Here is a 26,285-nt window from a genome sequence, read left to right on the forward strand (position 1 = left end):
GCAAAACTAAGGTATTTGTAATACTCTCATGACAGTTTATAACTGCTTCAGTATGACAGTTTTTCCTGTTTTTCGTGGAAAACAAATCAGGGGGGTAAGTTCATTGCCACCTGGAGAGTTTGTGGATGTGAACACAGAGATGAGTAACATGAATGGCTGTGGGGACAGCTGTGACTCTGCTTTGCTGCTGAAAGAGAAAGAAGGCAAGGCAAGCCCTGCTCCTGCACTGACTCTGTGCTGGCTGGAAGGGATTGATTGCATCCCTGGCAGTGCTGCAGTCACAGCAGCACCGTGTGTGCCCTCTCTGTGTGCTGTCCAAGGGGGGCTCTGTGAAACTATAGCCAGGGAGTGGGGTCCTTGCTCATTCTGGGGGTGTAGGGCTGCCCTCCCACCACAATTCCTTGGCTGCATGGCCGTGACCTCTGCCTTGTACTGAAATGTCTGCAGCACTCACAAGACCCAGTTTGATTATAGTCCAGTTCTTTTTTTTCTTGCCACCATAAGATTTTTGCCCAGTTTATCCATTTCCTATGCTTTTTTTTGGGGCTGAGGAGGGAATTTACCTGTGTTTAGATCAGTGCAGAGAGCCTTGGAGTTTCATCCCTAGTGAGGGAAGCTGTCCTAGAGCTTTGAAAGTTAACACACTAAGGTGATCCCTTTTACTGAGGATTGAATTGCTAACACAAAGTAAAGATAGCACTTAAAAGATGATCAGCTCCCAATGTTTCCTGATTCTTAAGTGACAGGGGCTTTTTGAATGTGGTCTTTTAAAATCTGAAGACAGAAATGTGTTATGTAATCACACTATTAAGAGTTGTCTGCCTAATAGTCTACATCTAAATACAGTGTGGGGTTAAGGAGCACAGTGGTCTTAGTTTCCCCAGAGAGCAAAAAGAGCTGGTTCAGTACCAGCTCCTCACTCTTCAGGAGTGGGAACTGGACCAGAGCTCTGGCATGTTCACTTCAGTCCAGATCATGCAACAGCTGTGGCATGTCCAGTAGGTAAGTCTGGAATGAACTGAAGCTGCTGCTTTGCTAAATTTCTTCTGACAAGACACAAGTAATGATATTCAAAAGGACATTTAAACACTCTCATTTCATTCCAGCCTGTTAATGTTAATATGTCTTTTAAAATAAGGCAGTCCAACTTGTCTGTAATTAGAACAAAGCTTTATCTTTCTTAGAAACTCTGATATTTAGGATAAAAGCAACTGCATAAATTAGAAATGTGGTATCTGTTGTGGGTCCTTAGCTACCCAAATTTCTATTTTGTTTATCTGATGGAAATGAAAGGAAAGTTGTTCAAAATTGCATGTTACAGCATTCTTCTGTTTTGCCTATCCTGTGCTTGATATTTCTGTTTGTTACCTGCTATGGCCATGAAGGATGTCTTTATTCCTTCTTTCACCTCTTCTCAAACCTCTGTACTCTTGTTCTTGACACATTTTCATCTCTCTCATTTTCTGGGCTGCCTTTGGAAACATTGATGCTTCAGGATGGCAGGAGTGTGGATGCTGGAGAACATAGGCATTGTAAAGACATGATTTTTTTTTTTAAGTTCCTGTAATGTTTATGTTTTTGTACTGAAGGATGAGCCAATCATCAGATGTGGGATGAGAAAGAGTTTTGGGTTGTAATCTTCCTTTTGCAGCCTGCACTTTGTTCTGTTTCTTAATGCTTCTATGTACTTATATGTAGTGAGCTTCTACCATAGGGATCTAGATCATGTCAGTGTCTGTGATGTCCCATTGCCCCTGGCTGTGTGGGACATGCTCTTCTCTGTCTTTTAGGGCCTCTATTACTGAGATCAAAGTGCTGGATTGAAGTGTTAGAGGATGTTTAGAAATTTTTTATGACATATGCAGTGTGTGCCTGCTGTTCTGGTGTTGCCCCTGGTTCCCAGGCACTCAGTTTTGTGACCTTGTGCAAGTCTTTCCAGCCTCAAAGAAAGGATTCTGCAATTTATGTTTATTTCCTGTTTTATGCAACAGGGAAAAAGATGCATTACTCCAGCCAAGCAGCAAGATTGTACAATAGCATAGGGATTTAAAACAAGTAATGTGTAGTACTCACAATCTTATGCAAGGTACCTTTCCTTCTGGATTTGAAGCTGAGGTAGTTGGAGGCATTCAGTTTTCACTCCTGCAGAATTTATCACTTCACTAATGCTTTTGAAAAATGATAAATTTCAATGGAAGTTGCAGGAGTCTGTTTTATATTATGTAAAATGTAACTTTTTGAATTGATGGAAGATATAATAAATGGCCAAGACTTCTCTTGAAAAGATGTGATGTACCAATGTTTGGTCTCCATGTTTGGTCTCATGTCTTTTCATAAATAAGTTGAAAAAAACATTGCAGAAAAAGTTGTGGATAATATTTAGCTTACAGGGTTTGTACATGTAAAAACTGAGATAATGTAAAAAAAATTTCAGGTTCAGCAAAATAAACCAAATGTGTCACCTCACACTTTACGTGCAAAAGGCCTTAAAAACACTTACCTAAACACATCAAGAAATGTGGCAGAATGAAACAGATGGGAACTAGGCTCCCTGCATGACTGTCTTAGGAAAATAAAATCTTAATATAAATAGATAGGAATTGTTAATATCAATTCTTAATAGCAATTGAAAAATAACATCTGCAGTCATGGAATACACTAGGGAAATATAAGACCTCCCTATGTACGTCTGGGTCATCATTAAGAGGTGTCAGCAGTTATTTTGATATGTAGTGTGCAAGACAAGAATTGTAATTATCTACCCTGATTGTTCTGTGTATTAAACCTCTGTGTGTGAGTTCTGAAACATGATTTTCAATACTGCAGTTCACATTGCTAGCAGCTTTCACAATAAATGGATGTTTTGGAATGCCTGAGGAGAAAAATAAATTAAAGGTGGATAACTATATATAAAGTTTGTATGTGACAATTTCACTATAAAAGCAAAATACTTCTTAGAAAATGAGGCTGATACCTACAATGTTATTTTTATTGATTAATAAATATTTCTTTCAAGGATCAGTTTTTAACATGGGACTAGAAGATCAGTTAGCATGACCTGTCTGAAAAGGGTTTGCTTTCTTGTTAGGAAAATCAACTTATTGACAAAAAGTGCCAAAGAAGAATTTCTCTTGAAGGTATTTCGACACCAGATAGAAACATGAAATTAATGGGTGATCCATAAAATGGAATCAAGCAGTGCTTCTCATAATATAGGGGATAACTCTTTCCATTCAACCTTCTGAGTTTTAGTCATACTTGAACTGAAGCTCCTATGTGTTAATCATGTAGAGCATTTTATTGACAACACAAGTGACCTACATTGTAAACCCTTGAGCAACTTAAGCGTAGAAACTCTGACCTAGCTAAAACAAATTCTTGTTCTATGTTACAATTGTTTCCTTCTGTTTTAGAGAAATTACTGTGTGAAAATATGTGTGTGATGAATGGGAAAGTACTATGGCACCATGTTTAGAAGCTCTGCTTTATAGCTCTGTGTTTTTCTTGTTTTTTACCTTTAGCCTCCGCACCACCCAGCAGAGTAAATAAACGTAGAGTTTCTCCAAGTGTTGTTTCCACCTGGGAAAAGAGAGGCATCATCATGTCTAACATTACTATTGACCCAGATGTGAAACCGGGCGAGTATGTCATCAAAAGCCTCTTTGCTGAATTTGCTGTTCAAGCTGAAAAGAAAATTGAACTTGTAATGGCTGAACCTTTGGTGAGTCCTTTTTTTTTCATAGTACCTCTCAAAACGGTGTTGTTTTTTTCTGGAATAGGATTTATCATATGTGTGGTTAGTGAAAAAAGCACTCACAGGTATTGTTGACTTTTCAGAGAGATTACTTCAGGAATAAATAAGCTTCTGCAAACAGGGTTGCTCCCTGATCTGTTTTATTGACTTATATCAAAACTGTTACCTAGTAGTTACTGGAAACAAGACCTCTTTAGTGTATCCCTAAGGTCTGTGAAGTTACAAAAGGAAATAGGAAGAACAAAAAATGTTCTTTCATTAATACTGTGAAGTGTGTTTCCTGTCAGTGTTTCTTTTAAATAATACTTAGGCAATATACTTTCAAGGGAAGATACATTTGGTTTGTTTTCTGAAGTAATGATAATAACACCTGGAATAATATAGTAGTCTGCATATATTGCAGATTGAGCAAAAAGGTAAAATTCCATTGTTGATCTAGACTTCATGGTCTTGAAATAAATGGTTTTCTTTTAATTTGGAAATTTCTGGGGAAAAAAAACAAACAAAAGACCCCAAAACAACAAGAAACAAACCAAGCTTTTATTTTTTTAAGCCTGGAAATTCACTGGGCAGGTGAGATGCTGTGGCTAGCAGAAGGCCAGCTCACAGAAGGCTTCTGTTGGCAGCTGCTGCTTGCCAAAGTGCTCATGTGCAGAAAATGCCTATGTGAGCATTTGAGCCCCAGTTTTGAAACTTCAGGGAAAAGTTTTCTTAGGAAGCAGTCCAAAAGAGCACAAAAGCAGGGCCAAAACTGTTTTGTGGATTATGGAATCATCTTCAGTTACAACCATTAGTGTATAAAAGGCTGAGGAAAATGAAACTTTTCTTCATACCTGTTCTTTATGTATATGTCAGTGTGCACCAAGCAGGTTTACAACTTAAATATAACTTGTTTATTTGTTTTTTACATCCAAAAAAGTAATGTATTCAGGAGAGGTTTAAAAGAAAGCACAAAAACTTCGTAGCAAAAAGGGCACACAAGCCTCCACCTGCTGAAAAGGAGAGGAGAGCTGCAGTGGTGCTGTGGGAGGGAAGGCTGGTAGCTCCACTGTCCATCCATGTGCCAGGTGCTGTTCCTCCAGCCCCACTTCCATCCATCAGCCCAACAGACAGGGAGGGAGTGCTTGGCCAGAGGCACAGACTGCCTGGAGCTGAGATGAGCTGAAGAGGCTTTTCCTGCAGACACAGCTAGTTTGGAGTCAAATATAACCAGAATAATGAGAGCAAGGCAAATATAATAGCCCTGGAGTTCACTTTTGCTGCAAAACTTGTCCCTAGACCAGATAAAATAAATCCTCTGTCATCAGTCCCAGGTTGTGTCTCCTTGCCATGCTGTTGACTGTTAATTAAACAAATGTTTTTAAATCTGTTAATCATATAAAATTGAAACATCTCACCAGATTAAAAATTAGAAACCCCATGAAACTAATTAAATAATTCACCTTTCACAGAAGAGTGATTCCCAGCTTTGTTGCCCGGTGAGGTTTTATGGTGATTGCATGAAGTCTACCGTGTCAAGATTTTTTTACCAATAAGAACCTGCAGTCAGTATTTTGTGTGTATACAAGTGTGTATAAAATTCTTTAGAATAAAGTAAGAAATTACAAATATTACTTAAGTGGTCATCTATAAAGGTTTTAAACAGTTTTGTCTGGGTTCATTTGCTAAGCTGAATTCCTTTAAACAAAATGAATTTTAATGGAAACAAATGTAACTTACATGTGTAGCCGGCTTTCCTTTTTTTATATTGATGGGTGAGAAGGACTGTATAGAAAACAAGCAAATTAAGAGAGGTGCCAAAGGCTGTGGAAGTGAAACAACCTGAGCCTGGATAACATAAAGAGGTAGGAGGGAATCCTTAAGTGTCCAGCTGAAAGGAAATACTGAAGTATTGAAGCAGCTTTATTTCTGTATGTAGAATTTTTGTTAAGTACTGAACATTCAGTTCTAGTGTATGAAATTTAAAAAGAAAGAAAGATAAAAAGGCTGGAAGAGCACCAGAAAAGCACTGACTGTGATTGGATAAAAGGCTTTAATGGAAGAGTGGAAAGCCCTTTATTATTTTAGTGTGGTTTGATTTTGTGGAATGACTTGGCTGCAAACAAATTATGAAGAATATATATAGAGTTACATAAATCTTTAATGAAGCTAGGCTGTTGGGTGAAGCTGTTTGAGAGAATTTAAAGCCAGACTAATAAAAATTAGGAGCTAGACAGTTTTTAAAACTTGAACATGACAGTAGGGGAGCAAAAATTAATTAAAATATAAATTAAAAAAAAGGTCACTCACTGCAGATCATCTGTGGGTGAGAGGTAGTACCATTTTTGCTAAATGTATGGATTACATTTAAAGGTAACTGACTTGTGATTTCAAAAATTAACTGAATGGTTTCTCTGGCTGTGATTTTTACCTTATTTCTTCTTACTAATTTAATTAAGAGTTCTCTGCCCTGAAATTGTAATACCTCAGCTTTTTCAAAGTTGCAGACAGAGCTTATCAGCAAATGCTTAAAATAAATTATTAAATGAAAGCAGCAAGTGTAATGACAGGAAGGAAGATCATCCTTTTAGTGAATAAATGAAATAAAACCACGGGTTTTTTTTTTAACCAGCTGTGCTAAATCTTTTGGAGCAGTATATAGTTTTAAAGGAAAAAAAGAGCCCAAGAGTAGTCTTGTAGCTTAAAATATACTCTTTAGCTTAGAAGGATGACACTGAGGAATGACACCAGCATTCCCCAAATGTGACATAAACTATACCAGTTAAAAAGATTAGTGATAAACTCAATTATTTTGCATTTTGTCAAGCTGCATGTAAGTATGGATGGTTAGAATTTAAGCAGAGAGTTTAACATGGGGCCACCTACTAAATTGTAGGTGTCTCACGCTGAAGTCACAACTAGCAAGAGTATTTATGCCTGTTACCACCACAAGGATTTTATTCTGCTGTGGAAATACTGCACATGGCTCAGACTAGCACTGTGCACTTTTGCAAGTCTTGCCTAGATGCTTTCAAAAGTTAGTCTGAAGTAAATCTTAGCAGAGTGCTGTGCTGGCCCCTGGGGCAGGGATGCACTGCCCAGCCCCGGGGCCGCAGGAGGTGAGGCAGCATCCCTTGTCTGCTTTCTTCCTGCAGCTTGGAGCTCAGCCAGAGGCACTCTGAGCCGCCCTGCTGAGGTGTGCTGGCCACCAGAGCACGGTGCCAGGGAATGCTGGAGAGGGACCAACGGGTGGTGCCTTTTTCCATGGGTGCAGTTGTTTGCACAGCACATGCACATCCTGATCCCTGCTGCCTGCCATATGTTGACATTTCTCCTTTACACAATGGATGCAAACTGCTCTCTGCTTAATGCAGTAGTGTTTTGGTTTTTTTTCATTTCACTTGTAAAAGATAAATGGAGACCTATTATTTTCATCTCTCTCTCAACTTCAGGAAGCCAGGAAAATAAATCTTAAATTATTCAGTTAGAGTTTCCAGACATTTACTTTGTGCTGTTGAATAGATTTTTTTAAATCATGTGAGATGACTGGAGCCATGACAAAGCAGAGGTAGAAGAAGATATTAAAAGAAACTAAATTTAAAAGTCAAATAATTCAAAGGCCTTGATAAACCTGTGGTTGGGTTCAAGAGTATTATTTGGTTATGTCAGGTTTGTTTGGTGAGTGTTACATTAACTCTACAGTGTATTTACCTTTTAAGAGTTAAGATTCTTAGTGCTGAGGAAACATAATAGAGTTGGTTATGAACTTGTAAGGTCTTCATTCTTTCTGACCTTAAAATCTTAAACATTTGATATACAGAAGTATCTAAATTAGTATGAGTCATGGGAGGGAAGCTAAACTTTCAGAACTAGCTTTCTCTCTATTGACATGGATTTCAAATTTGTGTAAAGACTTACAGAATGTTTCACTTCTCTTTGGTTTGTCATTCTTTTCTTTAGCAATTTTTGGGTTTAGACACATGCAATGGGTGTAGTGATCCCAGGGTTTCTTCACCTGTATAATAGTTTTGTTGCATTATGGTGGAAACATGGTTTGTTGGGACGTTGTATCCTAAGGACTTAAGGAACCTGACTTTTCCTATCTTCTTACAGGAAGACTTCTTCCCATCTTCTTACACTTTTCCATCTTATAAGGAAATAGCTTTCTAGTTTTTCTCATTTAACTTAGCAATGATACAACGTTTGTATAGAGTGGAACATTTCTTGTATTTCTGCTTTATAGATAAGCTAGCAATTACTGTGCAGTTTATCTGAAAGCATAATACAGATAAGAATTCATCTATAGCAGGCATTTCTGTGTAAAAAAAAAGGAGGGAGGCTTGCTAGCTAAAAGAAAATATGGCTTTGCAAGTGCTCTCTGGAGCTTTTAGTATATACTTCAAAATATTATTTCTCATAACAGTGTTTTGAACAGATTTAACATGTAAAATTACATTAATTTTAAAGATTCAAGAAAGTGGAACCTTTGCCCCTTTGCTTTTAAACAGACAGTGAAAGAACATTAACTTTTACATCAGTTGATCAAAAAATACAGCTTTTTCAGAATAATCAATGCATTTACCTAGAAACCCCCTTCTTAAAATATTTTTTATTTTGGGCATACTGAAAGTGAACATAAATGGTAGTATTTTCCTAGATAATTAAGTGGATTTCTTTGGATTATGGAAAGTGAAAATGACTTGTGCATTGACATTTTTATAATTTCAAATTATTCTTTCAGAGTAGGCAAGTGCTTTTTGTTTGGGCAGTGTTGAATCCAAGTTTTCAGAGGCTGTAGTAGTTGCCAGATATTGCATTCTTTTTAACACCAAATACAGCTTCACTTAAAGGAGAAAATGCCAGAAACTGTGCTGTATTTTCAAGATTATACTTAGGACAAGAAAAAATAAGTTGCCTGTTCAAACCTTGGATTTGGGACATGCAAAATGAATTTTTATCTGTGGAACATACAGGCTGTCTCTTGCAGCCTTGCAAGTGTTAATCACCAAGCAATGTTGACTTTCTCAGTTTTTGTCAACAGCCTGACAGCATGGGTGTTGTCTCATACTAAACTACTGAGCAGTTACTTTGTGCTGAGTTACAACCTGTTGAGAGCAGAGCTGGCTATCAGAATTGCTCACACCTCCCTTTACATGCCAGACCAGGCAAGTTAACTACTTGACTTAGCCTGCTCCATAAAACTTCCTTGTTTGCTTACTGCAGTCTAATGGGAGTTATTAACTCTTTAGGTACTTTTTTTCTTTCCTTGTGACAGATAACATTTTGAGCTCATTTATATTATCAAGTGAAGGACAGTTTAAAATGTTTTTAAGTAAGAGGAAATGCTCAGCAGATCTTTATATATGTTCCTGCTTTGCAGTGTGCTCTTAAAGCTGTTACTGTGGCACTTGGGTTGCTGTAAATCAGTGACCCTCATAGCCAGTTCACAGGACTCTGTTCTTTTCATTTTTTCTTCTCTTTCTTCTTCTTTTTCTTTTCATTTCTTTATTCTTTTCTTCCACTTTTTTTTTTTTTTTTTTTTTTTTTTTTTTTTTTACTTTCCAGGGTACCTGAGCAAGGTATACTTGTATTTCTTGTAAGTGTATCATTTCGTACTTTACACAGTGACTAGTAAGAATTACTGTGTACTATTAGAGTTTGTAAATGTTTTATTACCACAATGCTTTAATCCTCACTAAATTATTTTGTCAGGAGTATAATTTAATTTTGCTTTTAGCACAGAAGTGTGTCATATGCTACTGGTAGCACTAAATATTGTAATAAGTAAAATTCTAGTAATATTGCTTTTTTTTGTTCCTTATAGTTACTTCAAGTTAAAGCAAGTGATTATTCACATTCTCTTTTTACTGGAGTAGGTCTTCTAGCTGTGTTGTACTGCAGTTCAGGGGAAGAGCAGATTGGAAATGCGTTGAACACTTGTCTCTGCCTTTGTGAAGACATTATAAAACTCATTATTGTGACTTAGAATAATCACAATATGCCATATATGAACATGAATAAACTTGCTAATTGAGATAGGAATGGCTTTCCCTCCAAGTTACACTTGACACCCACCACCAGCTGGTCCTCATTTGACCTCTACCATCTTCTGTTTGTCAGTCTTTAATGTTGTTATTATTTTGCTACTGAATTAATTTTTGGGAATGTACATCACATCTCCAGAAATACTTGTTATCTAAAAAAAATTGCAAATATTTATATGAAAAGGTTTTTCTTTGTTCTGTAATATAACTGGAAAAAATTAATCTATCTTTGATAATAGTCAATGACATTGTGAAATGTATGTTTCTTTTTATTTTTTGTACAGGAAAAGCTCTTGTCCAGATCTCTTCAAAGAGGTGAAGATCTTCAGTTTGATCAGGTAGGCGATGTATAATTGAAGGCAACTTTTATTTGATTAAGATGGGCTTTACTTTTGCAGAATAGTGGTTCCACTGTTGTAATAACTTAAAACATTCATATCTGAATCTGTGTCAGAAGATTTAGACTCTGAATGCTAGTTAGACTTTATTTTCCATTGTAGAATATGATAGTAATAAACTATTAGATAATTATTTGAAGGTGGCAGTGAAAACTGGTGGAAGAAAGATGCTGAAGCACACTAGGGGACAAGAAGTCTTAGTTTATTTCTGCATCACTTATTGTTTGAGTGTCTAGGGTTCTGTTTTTATAAACAAATAGTGTGAATTTTATTTCAGTAACATGGCTTTTACTGAGTGCTTTTTGATTCTATGGCAGAAGGTATAGGGTAAATTCAAAGCATTACTAAAGTGTTACTTTGTCCTTTGCTGAGAATATAGATAGACTGCTAGGCAATTCCATTTCACTTACTCTCAGTGAACTGTGTCTGGAAAGACTCTCTGCTCAATTTATTCATATATATTGTCTGTATTTCCAATTCTTCAATAGTGTAGGCATGTTTGTGTCCCATAACCACTTCCTTGCAGTGGAGAGGCAGCGTTCAGAGGAAGCCCTATTAATTGCTTTTTCCTGTTCTTGACTGTTCCTGAATAGCATCTACTAAGATGAAGCTTAGTGTTCTGTCTAAGAGAGGTTCTAAAAACAGGCTGAGTGGAGAGAAATAAAAAATAAAACATGTAAATTTTAAAATTGAATAATACAGAAAGAAACTGGTTTTCCTGAAAATACAGTTAAAAAAAAAAGTTTTGATTGTTTGTATATATAAATGTGTGAGTTCTTATTTTATTCTTTTGTAATTTGTAATCTACTTTGAAGTCAAGATCTGAACTTTAATGCCACTGAATAACTGCTTTAGGCAGACCTGAATGGCTGGAATCATGAACTTTGTTAGGGAATTTTGCACATTGTTTGGCAAAAGGAATTAAGATTGCATCTCTCTGTTTGTTGCTTGCTGTATAAAACCCTTATTAAGAACAATTCTCCAACAGTGCAGAAGATAACAGATTTACAAAAGTGATTGGTAACATGTGGGAATGAGGAGGATCCAGAGGTCACAGCCACAGCATCCAGCAGAGAAGCTAGAGCTGCTGCTGGGCCAACCTTGCTCACCCTGAGGTCTTTATGGAGCCAGGAATCTGGGTCTAAAAAGTGGCTTTAGCTGTACTGATAATGGGGTCTGAGCTTGTAAGTGTTGTACTTTGTGAATTAAGAGGGCATGCTTGGAATACAAGAGGGCCCTGGGACTAAGGTGCTATCTAATTAAGGCTTGTTCTCTCATCTCAGTAAGTGATGAGAAAAGGGATGGAGGAGGAAGGCATGGAGTGTTGCCTGTCCCTCTAATGAAAAAGTAAAATAGCATTTAAGAGGATTATAAATCATTTTTGTTAGAAACAACCAGACCAAGAGGGCTGCTGTTAAAACAAGTTTGAATAATTAATAGCTTTTAATTTCCAAACAGCAGAAATCTTCTCTTTGTCATTTGATATCTTAATTGGAACAATAATATAAATTCAGCTAAAAAAGGAGAAATTTTGGGAAAGGAAATTTGTATGTTGATACACTCTGAACTGTTAAAAATTTTAGCACCAGAGCTTTCCCTTTACCATTCCTAGCACATCAGGAAGCTACCAGACAGGAGTTTTTTTATAGAGCATATATTCGTTTCTTAAAATATTTTTGCTTGTACAGCTTGAAACTGAAATAGCTAGTGGTTTTCTTTTTTTTTTGTTTATTGTAGGAAACATACTTGGCAATTTCCTACTCTTGTCCTAAGACACCAAAATTTTATGATCACACAAAAGCCTGTGTTGACCTTCTCAGTGACTGAAAGCAGATGTATGTGAGATTCAGGCTTGTTCATGATTAGGCACAACTTGAGCAATGTTTTCAGGATAAGGATTTTGGCCAAAGCTGGAATTTGTGCTTTAGCATCTTACTATAATTTTGCTTCTCTGTTTTTACCTCTCACTGTGCTGTTGGGTATGTTATGTGAAGCAATTAGCAATATGTTACAGCCTTTGAGACTTGAGCAGGATTTGCTGTTTCATTCTGAGGAACTGAAGTATATGTCACATCTATTGCAGCCCTGTCCTCCTGGGTATTACAGGAGCCCTTAGTCTGGATTGCTGCTTTCAACCTAGGCATAATGTAATGCTAAAATAAAAATAGTTTTCTTGTATGAGAAATAGATCTTCTATATAAGAAAATATTTTTTAATCATAAAATGATTTTGAATATAGTACCCAGGCAGTATTGTAATTATTTTAAATGAAAAATAGCTGATCTTCTGCTTAGATGCTATGCAATATTAGCAAAGATGTCATCTTCCTGGTGATTCCAGTGCCTTTTCATTAGAATACAAAGAATGCAAAACTTGACAGGAAATAAATAATTATTATGTAAAACTTTTTATTTTTCTAGAGGAAAATACTTTATTATGCCAGTAGTTTCTGGGTTTAGCATTTTAGCAGTGACATTTTTGAATGTGTGTAATACATGCTTGTTTCTCTAGCAGCCAATGTAAATCGCCTAACTACTTTTATGAACATTTATGAATAGTATTAGTATTGATAAACTGTGTAAACTTGCAGGAAAACCTAAAGAAAAGGTTTAATAAAGTTTAAAATGCAGCTTGTTTATTGCTTGTGCTAATAAACCCATCAGTTCACAGCACTATTTAATTCTTGTGACTTGAATAACTGACTAATTAACAATCTGAGTAATGCATTCAGAAGATTAAAAGAGGTCCTTCTGAGGTTTTCCTGTGGTTAACTTGTCCCCATCCTTTCGACAAACCTAAAAACCCAAGATGCTTCAAATGAGGAAAAAGAAATAACTTCATTAATGTTACATCAGAACATGTAATGGCATAATATTATTCTGGTATCTGGAATAGTGAATAATAGATAAGTTACAGCTTGAGCATGGCTTCTATTAAAACCTTATTTGAAAGATCCAAGAGACAGGTAATACATGACATCAGTGAGCAGCATGGTAACTCTCCCATTCCAGCCTGTGTTTAGGGAATGGGCTTGCTCCCTGCTGCCTCCTGGAACCAAGTTTATAATGGCATTTTGCTGTCTTCAGTCATTTTTCCTCCTTTCCAAAAAGTTTTTAGTTAAAGGAAGCCTAGATAATTTAAGTTTAATAACATCTTAAAGTCTTCCTTCTGTAATGGTTCCTGTTGCCATATCTGTTGCACAAATGAGTTTACTACTCGTACAGATTTTCTGAAAGAAAGCAGAAGATGGGGGAGTTGTTACACTACAGGTAAATATAGCCTGAGAGCCAGACCAGTCAAATGTATTAAAGGCAATGTAGAATATCTAAAAGGCTCTTAGTTTTGTTTATATAATAACCAAAGAACCAAGTTTTTAAAGTTATAAACTTCTTCAGTTCAGGAGGGTTGTCTCTTGTCATGTGTGATGTGAAGGTGTGTATACTTCAGACATACATAGAGCAACATTCAGGGACGTCCTAAAACCTCTGCTCTTTTCTCAGTGATTTTATAAACGTTATGTGTTTATTAATTTGTCATTTTGAGATCCCTGTGAGCTTTGTAACACTTTACCTAAATTTATTATAAGAATGGACTCATGTATGTTATATTTATAGTATGTTATATTTACAGTAACTGTCCTAGGTGAAAATGAATATTAACTTGCCACTTTGTGAAGTTATGCAATATATGGTTTTTAACATTAAAAAACAATTTGAAAGAATTATTCAACTCCAAGATTTTCCTAGCTATATGAGGCTAAAGTATTTTTCTTCCTCTTTCAGTTGATAAGCTCTATGAGCTCAGTAGCAGAGCACTGTCTCCCCTCCTTACTACGCACCTTGTTTGACTGGTACAGGCGCCAAAATGGAACAGAGGATGAATCTTATGAGTATAGACCTCGGTCAAGCACAAAATCAAAGGGGTAAGAATTTTCCTTGCAGAAGTCTGTTTGATTTTTGTGTGCTTTCTCATAAGAAAATGTGTGCTTTGTACTTCTGTGACAAGTATGTTGTATTTGGATTTGTCCTTACCTAAATTTGTGTAGAAAAACCACAGACTTCTTTAAGGTAGTGTGTTTAACTTGTGTAGATGATATACATGAAGTGACTTAATGGGTTTGGTGTGAATATACAGAACGAAGCTGGATAATGGTAATTCTAAGCTAGTTTGTCCCCCCCCCCCTTTTTTTTTTGATTATTGGCAGGTCCACCTATGCATTTTATGTACATCTGCAACAGTGATTACCTGAAAAACAATGCAGTAATTGTCCCTGCAATATTTGTGTTCAGTCTTGTGTCTGATAGCTGTGTTCTTGATTTCTTATTTTAGGGATGACCAACAACGTGAAAGAGATTATCTACTTGAAAGGAGGGACTTAGCTGTAGATTTCATTTTTTGTTTAGTTTTAATAGAGGTTCTAAAACAGGTAAGATATTTGCTTTGGCAAATTAATTTTAATATTTTGCTTGTAATGTTGGTTTTGATAATCTCCTTTAAATTTTTATTTTAAAGACTAGAACATATCTTTGGTGAGCATATACAAGACTGTAATTATACTCTCAGTTACATAAAGCCTTTGGCCTCTCCTGCCTTTTCTTTACATGCATGCATTATCTCAGTTCATGTGTCTTGAAAAGCTGCTGATGTACTGCAAAAAGCAGAACTGTAAAAAATAAAATCTAATTTATGCTCAGTACCCTTTGCCGGCTTAAATGTTCTTGAAATACAGGTTGAAATTGTTGAATAATGAGGTTAAAATGTAGAACTTTAGAATTATCCTTATTTAGCTAAGAATACCAGTACAGATTGTGTAAAAGTTCTATATTGCAGAATTAGCTTGATATATGGCAGCAAAGGATGTGTCCTTGGACACTGGTGGTAGAGATTTCTCCGGAGCATCTGACAGCACTGTTTATTTGCTTCATACATGCATGTCTGTATAGGTGCTACATACATGTAAGTGATATGTGCCTTTCAGATACCTGTTCATCCAGTGCCAGATCCTTTAGTACATGAAGTTCTAAACTTGGCTTTTAAGCACTTTAAACATAAGGAAGGGTAAGTTTCAATTGTGTACTTTAAAATACTTTGCATTACCAGCCTGTGTTTCTTTGTTGTGATTGTTCTCTTTTGCCTCACATGTAACATGTTGGTGATAATACCAGTGTGAATGAACAAAAGTCAATGTCTTTAAATTGGAAACATATCTTGAAAGAAGATGGCTGTGTTCAATGTAACACTGAGTTTATTTTGCTTCGAATATACAGAATGATTTGCATCCTCAGATGCCGTAAGAAAAGTCTGAGTTTAGATAAATAGAGTAAAATTTCTATCCATAATATATTTCTTTTGAAATAAGAAAAGAAACTACATTGCTTTAAATGTCACCCATGCATTTCATGTTTGAATTTAATTGTTTTTATGGTAATAATTTGCCTGCTAGGGGACAATTTTTTTGTTTGTAATTGAAAACTTGCTTGGGGTTTAGAAGGGCAAAGTTGTATTTAATGAGGTTTTTTCCCTTTTTTTTTTTTTTTCTCTCTGTAGGTATTCAGGAACCAACACTGGGAATGTTCATATTATTGCAGACTTATATGCAGAAGTGACAGGGGTTCTTGCTCAATCAAAGTAGGTTCAGTCTTTGACTCTTTGTGTTTAGGAACAGACCACTGTAGACTTAAAGACTATTGGATATAGCAGAATCTATTAATGTCTCCATTAGATAATCCTGTAAGTGTCAAATGTAGTCAGGTGTAGTGTGCTGTGTCTATCTGATGTTCCAGCACAAAAAGATTGAACAAATTAAGAAATAATGTTTAGTACCATTGCTTTGCAGTCAGCTTGTAGGGGCAGGGAAAGGAGGCCCTGTGCCAGTCAACTCTTATTTACTTAACTGGTGTATTCTCATGTACTGATCATCATAGGCACTCGTAAATGCCTGCGTTTGAAGTACCAGGGTTCATCTCCCTTGCATTTCTCAAACAGCAGCTGCTAATATTGTTACAGACTAAAGAAATTGGTTCAAAATTATAGACCTCACACAAAAGTAAGTAAGAATGCAAATAATTGCTGTCTATATCCCTTGTTCAGGTTTCAAGCTGTTAGGAAGAAGTTTGTCACTGAATTAAAGGAACTGCGGCAAAAAGAACAGAGTCCTCACGTGGTACAGAGTATCATCAGTTTGATCATGGGAATGAAGTTTTTTCGAGTAAAGATGTATCCTGTGGAGGATTTTGAAGCATCATTTCAGTTCATGCAGGTAAACAAATGCTACAGAAAAGTAAAATGAGTATAATTTGAAATGTTTAGGTCATGAAGGTATGATGACACTTGCTGTGATCAGTCACTCACTATACTTGTGTGCCATCCTTCGTCCTTTTGTGTTCAGTTCCTAATTTTTCAGAGGTGTGAATTGTTTCTTTAGTTTGTGAGTACCTTTCATCAGGAGAAGCCTTTCACTATTGCCTTAGTAGTGTGGCAAACCTGTAATATATGAATTTAAGACTGAATGAAAATGGATAGCAATCAAAAATAATTTTGTCTTTATAAAAGCAGTGTATTAAAGAAAAAGAATTATTTTGTATATAATTTTTTAACAGATGAGATGTCAAGACTTAACTTTTCTTTAAAAACACTTCACTATGGATTATTCATTGTGTATGGAATATTTAATTATATTTAATTTTCTTTACATCAAAGTCCTTTGAAAATTAAAATTAGTATTTAAAAATAAAATATAATTCCCAATAATTTTAATAGATTAAGCATTAAAAATTTTTAAGCTTCAAAATGATCTGAGGGAAAATGTGTGTATTTATATTCTTTTGTATTCTGAGTACTCTTTATATTCTGAGTAAAAAGTAAATAGCTATCTGGTATTACAAATGTTCTCCTTTCAATTCATTGTGGTGTATTTCTGGGCAAACAGGTTTTAAAGTTTCCTATGTTTTGTGAAGTTGATACTGCTAAGGAATATAAAAGTAACTCAAACACATTACATGTTTAAAATTAAAACAGGCAACCAATGTTAGACTGCTTCTGGTTTTTATGGTGTAGTTATGCTTGTATTCCTTTTTCTAAATATTTTTCTAATGTTTTCTTACTAAGGAGTGTGCTCAGTACTTCCTGGAAGTAAAAGATAAGGATATAAAACATGCACTTGCTGGTTTGTTTGTGGAAATTCTCATACCTGTGGCTGCTGTAAGTATTTTAATCCCCCTTGCCACACTGTTCCCCCCATTTTCCATTGGGCTCTCATTATTAAAATTCTTCAATTGAGTTTTTTCTGTAGTAAGCTGTGTAACATTTTACAGTTTGATGAGGAGAGTGTGAACTCTTATGCAGGAAGGAAGAATGTAGGTCTTGGCTAATTAAATAAAAATCATTTGTAGAAGTGAATGTCCACTAGATTTAATCCTTCAAGTGGAAGAGCAGTCAGTCATCTCCTGTGTGTGTTTTAAATCTAAAAGTAGAAATTTCACACAGCAACCATGAACAACGTAAAAAACCTCTTTATGATCCCAGTGGATGTACTGGATGTATTGGATGTACTGTGCCTGTAATGCTGCTTGTGCAATCTTTTAGTCAAGACAGGCTCTGTTTCTTCCCAGGCTGCTTTGCTTGGTTTTGTGAAGCTTGTTCAGCAGGTCAAGAAGAAATGATGGCACCTGAGTATAATTCAAGTCGACCATTGACAAGCTCAGTTAATGTCTTCATAGTAGATTGATACTTTCTGGGATTGTTGTGTAAAATGCTAGTTGTATTAGCAGATGCCAGGCCCATGTTTGGCATGCAGTCCCAAAAAGTGGCCAGCTGTGGCTCTGTGTTGCCACATAGATTATAGGGATATATCTTGCTATGAATGGAAAATTGGGACATGTAGATCTTGTTTTGTGGAATAGGATCTACAAAGAGTAGCATGCTGGGTGGGCATCCCATCTGAGCAAGATCATAGGAAAAGAAAGATTAGGTAGGAAAGGAAAGGGAAGTAACTTTCTGAGTTGTTCATCCTCTTTTAAATGGTTTACCTTGCCCTGGGCAAATGCTTCTTTCCTTTCTGTGGTCTCAGTCCTGGTTTTTTGAGGTGGGGGAGTTGTTTTTGTGGTTTTTGTTTGTTTTTATGGATATTTGTTTGGTTTTGAGGGGATTGTCGGTTTGCTTGAGTTTTTTTGTTTGGCTGTTGTTTGTTTGTTGGTTAGGTTTGGTATTCTTGGGGGCTTGGGTTTTTAAAATTACTTTTAAATTACAAAGGAAAAAATATTTTTTCATAAGACAAAATTAGAAAGAGGTGATTCCAGTAGTAATTGCTTATGGGAAGAAGTTTTGATCTTACCCAGACATGCTTACACTCTTCTAGAGAAGAATAGAAGAATTTCTTTCCTATTAAAGAGTGAACACATTTTGTCATTTTGAATGCCATAGCAGCTTGGCAGTTGGAGTGGGAGTACCAAGTGAAACTATTTAGCATTTAGGTAAATGCAAATATTAGTTTGCAGAATCATAAACATGGTGAAAACTGCCCTTGAAATAAGGAGGAAGAAGCAGCATTTGGGAGGTGGGACTGTGCTCTGGCAGGGGCAGAGGCAGGAACAGGGCTGTGCAGAGCACTTGTGGTGCTGTGATCCAGCCTGAATCAGCGCTTCACACACTTGGGGAGGGAGGCTTGATCTGTCCTTCTGACTCACTGGCTCTCTAATCATTTCATACTGGAGCTTCTTAAATAGAAATGAGGAGCTCCCTCCCAGGCTGAGGTGCAGTTGAGCAGGTTAGTCATTCTCTGGGAAGATGTGAGATGCAAGTTTGAATATTTTTCATGCAGCTGAAGGAATTGAATGTAGATTTTTTTCTGTATCTTGGATACAGAAAATCACTCAAGTGAGGAAGCTGTTGGGTTTCAGCATTGAGACTTCTTTGCTGTCATTCCCTTGCTTAGTCATTCAGGCATTTTAAGAAACCTGACCTGATTTGGACCCTGCAGGTATGATGAATCACAGCATATTTTATAGCAGGGAAGTTAAGGCTGCTCTGAAAGCCTAAGATTATATCCCAAAGCAACAGTACTGTGGTGACAGCAACTGACTGATTTCTCATGTTGAGCTAGCAGAGTACTAATCAACCTATAGCCTAAGATAGCAAAAGATAAATAATTGGGTACATAGGAAGTGATTTAAATCATAATTACTTTCTCATTTCTTTCTTTGTGGATCTGTACACATTATAGAGATACATGCTATTTTTGTGCTTCTACATCATGAAGCTTTTAGAGTGCTCTTATCAAGATGGACATGATTTTTCTTTATGTGTTAGTAAATATAATGTTTATGCAATATTAATAACTGTAAATAATAAAGATAACAGAAATGATCTTATGTTGTAAGGAAATTATGTGTACAGAGGACCTCTTCCAGAAAAGCCACTTCAGTCTCCAACACCCCACCCCTCAATGTGATAAATAAAGCAGAAACAGCTTAAAACAGGAGGTTGAGAATAGTGTTTTAAATAGATCATCCTGAGGATCCAGAGGGAAGCCTAAGAGGTTTCAGTAAAGAAGGTGGCAGCTGCCTGGGTTGTGGAAGGAAACTTGTTCTGTGTGCAAGAACAGAGTGGGTCAGAAGGCTGTAGGGCTCCATGTGTGTTTCATTAATTCTGAAGGCTGAGCAAAGACAACTTACATGATTGGTTGACTGGTAATCCTGTGGATTATTTCTTAATTTTCCAGTTTTCAGTATTAAAACAAAGAAGAAAACAGGAGCAGTTAAGAGGGGAGCTGGTGGGATAGTTAAAGATACTGATTTTTTTTAATAAATGTAAATATGCATATGAAGATCTTCAGCGTAGTTTTTATTTGTTAGTTGGTGTCAAATACATTTTCTTCTTTGAGTGTGGAATAGAGACCATGTTCCTAAACCAGTTTATTTTAGTGGGCTGTTCTGTTGGGGTGGAGTTTTTTTTATGTTTGCTTTAATTGTTAATTTTAACCATATGGTTGTAGTGTATGGCATGATTTCTTATGCTTCTGTTTCTATTTCAGATAAATACACGGAAATACCTTACTAATGTGAAATTTAACTTTTGAGTGGTTTTGAATTCATAGACATCTTAATGTGTATTTAAATTGCCTTCTTTGTAAATTTTTAAGCCCATTAATTTGTGCTTTTTTTTATAGGCTGTTAAAAATGAAGTGAATGTGCCATGTTTGAAAAATTTTGTGGAGATGCTTTATCAGACTACCTTTGAATTGAGTTCAAGGAAGAAGCACTCGCTGGTATTTTAAAGAAATATTTCAACTTCTCCATTTTGCTCATCTTAGGGTCTTAAGCTAGTGCATTATATGAGGAAAAGCTTATCAAGCCATATTAATTTAAATCTTAACATCTCAGTATAATTAAATTCCCACAGTGTGTGTGCATCTGTTCTAATTTTGCTTTGTTTCTTTGTGCAGATATGTGCTCTTATCTCACATGTGAGATTGTCTTGAAGTCAGTGCTTGTTTTTGATTATTTTAGTGGGTTTTAGCAGAGTTATTTAACTTAATGTCTTTTTAGTAAAAAACTTGCATTCAGGGAGTCTGAATATATTTAAATTAGGATTAATTAAAAGATGCAAATGTCAGACAAGACTTTTTCAGTAAAATAGCAGCCTCTTAATATTCCTGCTTTAGCCTGGTTCTCTCCTCTCATCATACACCTTGTGTAAATTTTATCATTTTTTAAAATTATCTCTTATTTTTGCAGTATTTAGTTATTTTTGATGACTATGGCAGCCATGTTTCAAGTCGAAAATGTAGAGCTAATTTTTGTGTTTCAGTTGGCACATTAAGTAAATGCAAGTGAATTTAAAATGTTTTATTCTCACTTTCATGTTATGGATGAGCTTTTCTTTCTAGTATTCTGCACATATAAAGCATATATCATTGTATTGGTTAAACTCCTTATGTAAGAGTAACATAAAGTGGTTGATATTAGTATTAAAAATGTCATTTTTTAAATGAAGTTAGAAACATTGTATCAAGAGTACTGTTTACCTACTCATCCTTTAGTTTTGCTTCATAACAAAAAAAGCTGCAGTCAGATTTGGTACTAATCACTAATCATGTGTTAAAAGGTGTGGTACTTAAATCTTAACTAAAGCAAAGCTAAATCATACTTTGCATATGCACAGATTTAAAATAAAATATATTGTGGTTCATTCCTCACTAAAAGTAGATCTTGAGCAGAAGTAGCATTTCTGACAACTTAAAGTCTGATTTTTTACTGAGTTGATGTTTTTCCTGAATATTCCTGGAGGCAGTTCACCTGCCCAGCATGTAGAGCTACATGAATTGAGTCTTGTGGTTGCAGACTGAACATTGTAGGAAGGATCAGACTTCTCTCAGTCCTTGTTTGCCATCAGGCCTTGCTGGGGGCTGAGCTTCACCTTGGTCCCCCTGCCCCAGTGTGAGCCCCTGAGCTCTTGCAGCACTCAGGAGTTACCAGGGCCCTGTGCATGAGTGTCCCAGGGCAGGGAGAGGGGCCGTGCAGTGCCAAAACTATGAGAGTGAGGGGCAGCAGCCAACTGTGTCTCATTCTCAATGTACAACACTTGGGAGGTCTGCAAAGAGCAATTTGATCAATTCTTTTTCCCCCTACTCATAGGCTTTGTACCCATTGATCACCTGCCTGTTGTGTGTCAGTCAGAAACAGTTTTTTTTAAATAACTGGCACGTTTTCCTGCAGAACTGTTTGTCACATCTGAAGGTAAGAATCCTTTCTAATTAAGGAACTGTTGCAAATCACTAGCATTTATGTCAATATGTTTTCAGCATTCTTGTGCCAAATAAACAATGAGTAATATTTGGCTGTTTAAAAGGACACTGAAATATTTTTCTAAAAAGAAATTAAATGTTTCAAGTCTCTGTATTAAACCTAGTAGTAAGTTTTTGTGATGCTATATTATGTTGGAAATAAGTGTGGTCCCCTTGGGGATTATAATTTTTATTGAGTAAAATCTGCAGAAGTGTCTGCTAACAAGGGCTATTAATGCCAGAGAAAATATAAACCATATTTCTTTATGTGTAAATTATATGTGAGAAAATAAGTGACTTATCTGCTCTAAGTAGAATGTATAGGAAGTGCAAACTTCCTGTCTTTTGTTCACTTATTGAAGGAATAGAAAATGAGCTGTGAGACCAGAAAAGATGTTACATCTACCGCCTGTGATACAAATTTTAAAAAACCAATTACAGTGTCCCTTTAACTTGTGCCTTCTGTTGGTATCATTGTAACCATCAATTGGTTGATAAAGACATCAAGATATTTACAAATCAGTCACTTTATTGTAGTTATTGTATGTGTTCTTTCCTTGATTATGATTAACATAATTCATGATTTTGCCTAATGTATTGATTTTGATAATGTTAATAAATTCTTTGATCCTCCTTCACAACGCTGATTCTGGTTAGCTATGAGTGACAGTTACAAAGCTTATTTGTAAAATACATAAATCAGCATGAAGTCAAAAGGAAAACGGTTTAGCTGCTTTGATTGTTTTGGGTCATTTTGTTCTTACAACATCTTTCACACCTTTCTGTTGCTTGTTGGGTTCTGTATATTTTTCATCTAACATTATTGCAGTTCTTTTGCAGTATTTGCATTGATTTTTGTTTTGTGGTTTATTTTGCTTATGGAGGCTGCTTGTGCTTTTTGTTTTTAAAGCTTTAAAAAAAACTCCTTACAATCTGGGAGTTGCCTTTTTCTGGCATAATGTCCATCGCTGGTAATGGATGTTTTAAAACTATAAATGCCAGTGAGTTTAACTGGTATTTGCTGAGCATGCATTTTATATTTTACTTAGATTTGTTAACCACTAACAGCTTAACACATTTACTGTAAGGCTCTATTCAGCAGAAATTCCACTTACGAATTTCTGCAATTCAGAATTTTAAGTGTTATGATGCTATGACATCAATGAGTCCTTTAGGGTATTTTATGGCTTGGTTTAATTTGGCACACCAAATACAATCAAGTTTTTTGGGTGCCTACCTTGTTCAGAAACTTCATTGAGCTTAATCTTGAAAAATACACCCCCACTGTCCTGATGTGTCTTATGAATTAATGTGTTCCTTCGTTTCTGAAGCTAATTAAATGCATGCACTTTGTAATAAGTAATCTCATTAATTTACAAATCTAAATTTCACAGCAGTTTAGTCTTTCGGATTTCCCCTAATTTTATTTCCCGATTTTCTAATGACTAAAATTATTTTATTTGGAGTTATTTAAATATGTAAAATGAAATAAGGAATTCCAAATCCATTGCCTCTAGTATCCTTGTTATTAATAATTTTGAAAGTTACTAGGAGATCCTTAGAGCACTAACAGGATTCATTTACCCCCACTGTATTTGTTGAAATTTACAAATTAGGAATTGAAATAATGATAACACTTGGAGTCTGTCACAGGGATATTCCATGAAGAGTACAGGCATGCTAGAAGTCACCAAGAGGTAATGTAGGTTATGGATTCGTGGTGCTCTCATTATTCCCTGGTGAGTGCCCAGTACAAACTCTGCTTAGCCATGAGCACCACGGTGGTGGTGAAATGAGCACGTTGGTGGCTGCAATGAGCCATTTCCCATTTGCCATGCTGTGAAAGCTCACACCTTTGCAGTGGCCCCACAGTACCTGATGCAGTTTGTTCATACCTGCCTTACCTTCTGGTGCTGTATTCAATTTGATAATGCTCCTGAGAGTGCTCTGAATCCTAAACCTGGCAATATTTATGGTCTTTGTAAACTCTTTGTGCTGGGTTTCAGTGCATGTTGCCTTTAGTTATCCTCAAAGCAGGCTTAGAGTGTGGGGAGAACATCCTAGCCTTGCTGAAAGGAGGAAACCTAGTGGTCTGGACCAGTGCAATTAGCACATCAGTGAGCTGTAAGAGCCAGAGCAGGAGTGTACCAAAGGGCTGGTTTTTTCTGGTATATATATATAGTTAGCTTTGTCCCACAAATCGCTAGGGCTGCTGTTTCAGCACTGAGCCCAGCAGGCATTTTTTTACACATTGTAGTGTAGGCAAAATTCTGAGTTTGTTCAGCAGACAGTGAAGCTGGGTCAGTATTGTAAAACACTTTGCTTAGTTTTTTTGACTAGTATTTACACAGACTAATTCTTGCAAGTTTGTCAGAAATTTGATTAATTCTTGGATGAATCTGAGTTGTGGTATCTTTACTACTTCTTCTGGAGGGAGAAAGGAACATTTAAAAAAAGCTGGAGAAATGAGAGAGAACAATGTCTGTCATTCTGCACCACTGTTGGCTGGAAAAAGAGTATTTTTTTTCCTCACATTTTTTTACCTGTAGTGTCTGTTACCACAAAACCTTGAAAATTGAAGGAACGTTTTCTGCCACTATAGCAAACCCTTTATTTCTACTGAATAGAGTCCTTGCTAGACAGCTATCTGTTGGTTTTGAGCTTTTTTTCATCTAACATGCATGTGCCTTCCATTCTCATGTTTGTTATGTTTTGCTGTCTCACATTGCTTTATTTAGATGCCATCTAACAACAGTATCAGAAAACAAATAGAAACACTGCAGGTGAGTTAATATGTTGTTGTAACTCAGTGAAATGTTGCTTTGTCTCATGTAAATACTTTTGGTTTGGTTTTTTATGTTATTTGTTGTATTTTGTGCTTTCCTTTCTTTGTAAAATTGCTGTTAGTACTGTTAGAAGCAATAGGACTAAGAATAGCTAATGTTTCAAAGATGTTTTTCTCTTGCCAGGGAGTAAAGGAGAAAGATCAGAAATTGTCTAATACCAGTTTTTCCTTGGGGTGAAAGTGTGGCTTTGTGAGATTGATTATTAATATCACAGCTGGTTTCCCTGAACACCAGTGCATGTTTCCTCTGGAAGTAACTACCTATTCAGATGTATGGGTTTTTCTGTTACTTCATTTCAAAAAGTGTCTTGCATGTGAGCAAACCGAAACCATTTTCACAATAAAAAAATGTGAAACTGATTTACTGTAACAACTTGCAGTGCACTAACTTGAAAGACTTTTACACTGTTGGTTTTGCAGGTTTTAAAAAGTAGAAATTGTTTTAGTTCAGAACAGAAGAAAAGTTTAACATCAGTATTAAAAAGTACTTTCTTCAGTAAGTGACTACATTTGACTAACATGGAAAAAATGCTATTTTGTTTCTTGCCATCATTGAGATTTGTTTCATTGACTCATTTTAATGTGTTTTAATTTGCTCCTACGTTTTTGATTTTGTAACAGATACTGTTCCTGACAACTTTTTTCATAGTCTGCTGATACCATAATTTATGTTTAAAAGTTTTAGAATTTTAAACAAAACTATGTTTAAAAACCCCCAAACATATAGCATACTTTAAAATGTGGCAGATATCATCTTAAAATTCTGCCAGATGTTGAATTACATAGCCATCTATTCCTTATTCTAGTTGCTCTAATGTCTAAGAGAAATAAATACTGACATGTTATTACCAGGTGTACATGCAGTGTTGTAATTCAGACCCCAAAAGCAATTTTCTTCTAGAATAGTTTTTAACTCTTCATTGTAGGAAGTGATAATGAAAATTTTCAATGCTTAAAATAATAAAAGTACTGCAGAATTTATTCCCTAACTCTTTTAAAAAAGTGAATGCCTCTATATATGCTCCTTTTTTTTCCTTTATAACAAGCAAACTTTGTCATAATTACTCAGAAGTAGCTCTATTGGATGAAACACCTGCTAACAGATGGAACATTGTTTACACATTATTAAAACATGTACCATTTTTTTATTAGATTATTGAAAGCCAACAATAATTTTTTTGTTTACTTCTGGACCTGTAAATTAAGCCCCCTTGTAGAATATCAGAAATTAGAAAATTGAACTGTTACTCATTTCCAGATGCATTTCAGATAGACTTTGATAACACTTGTACCAATGAATTCCCCATCTGCTTTGACAATCAGTAATTGTTGGCCTGTAAATTAAATACAATGAGTAATAATATTGTGGGGTTTTTGCTGTTTAAGCTGATTAGAATCAAAGCTATCCCAGTCTCACTCTCTGGTACAGTTACATTTCCTTCTTGCTCACAGTAGCACTGCAGGTAAATTAACGGAAGCGTGA

At 35.8% G+C, this 26,285-nt stretch overlaps 1 protein-coding gene across 11 annotated transcripts in view; it reads left to right on the forward strand.

Annotated features, from left to right (window-relative positions):
- Positions 1-26,285, forward strand: part of FRYL (FRY like transcription coactivator) — a 159,742-nt gene that overhangs the window by 61,400 nt on the left and 72,057 nt on the right. For 8 of the 11 annotated variants that reach the window (XM_074541522.1, XM_074541521.1, XM_074541523.1 and 5 more), the window contains 11 exons: positions 3,522-3,721; positions 10,062-10,115; positions 13,958-14,097; positions 14,505-14,601; positions 15,154-15,233; positions 15,723-15,803; positions 16,266-16,434; positions 17,283-17,375; positions 20,341-20,439; positions 21,809-21,910; positions 24,696-24,740. In XM_074541522.1, coding sequence (XP_074397623.1) covers positions 3,602-3,721; positions 10,062-10,115; positions 13,958-14,097; positions 14,505-14,601; positions 15,154-15,233; positions 15,723-15,803; positions 16,266-16,434; positions 17,283-17,375; positions 20,341-20,439; positions 21,809-21,910; positions 24,696-24,740 — 1,080 coding nt within the window. In that variant the 5' untranslated portion in view covers positions 3,522-3,601. The remainder of the gene's footprint in view (positions 1-3,521; positions 3,722-10,061; positions 10,116-13,957; positions 14,098-14,504; positions 14,602-15,153; positions 15,234-15,722; positions 15,804-16,265; positions 16,435-17,282; positions 17,376-20,340; positions 20,440-21,808; positions 21,911-24,695; positions 24,741-26,285) is intronic. The other 3 variants (XM_026795289.2, XM_026795287.2, XM_026795286.2) reach the window with 1 other exon arrangement.

Source organism: Zonotrichia albicollis, chromosome 5 (genome assembly GCF_047830755.1).
Source record: "Zonotrichia albicollis isolate bZonAlb1 chromosome 5, bZonAlb1.hap1, whole genome shotgun sequence".
In the NCBI taxonomy this organism is placed as follows: Eukaryota; Metazoa; Chordata; class Aves; order Passeriformes; family Passerellidae; genus Zonotrichia; species Zonotrichia albicollis.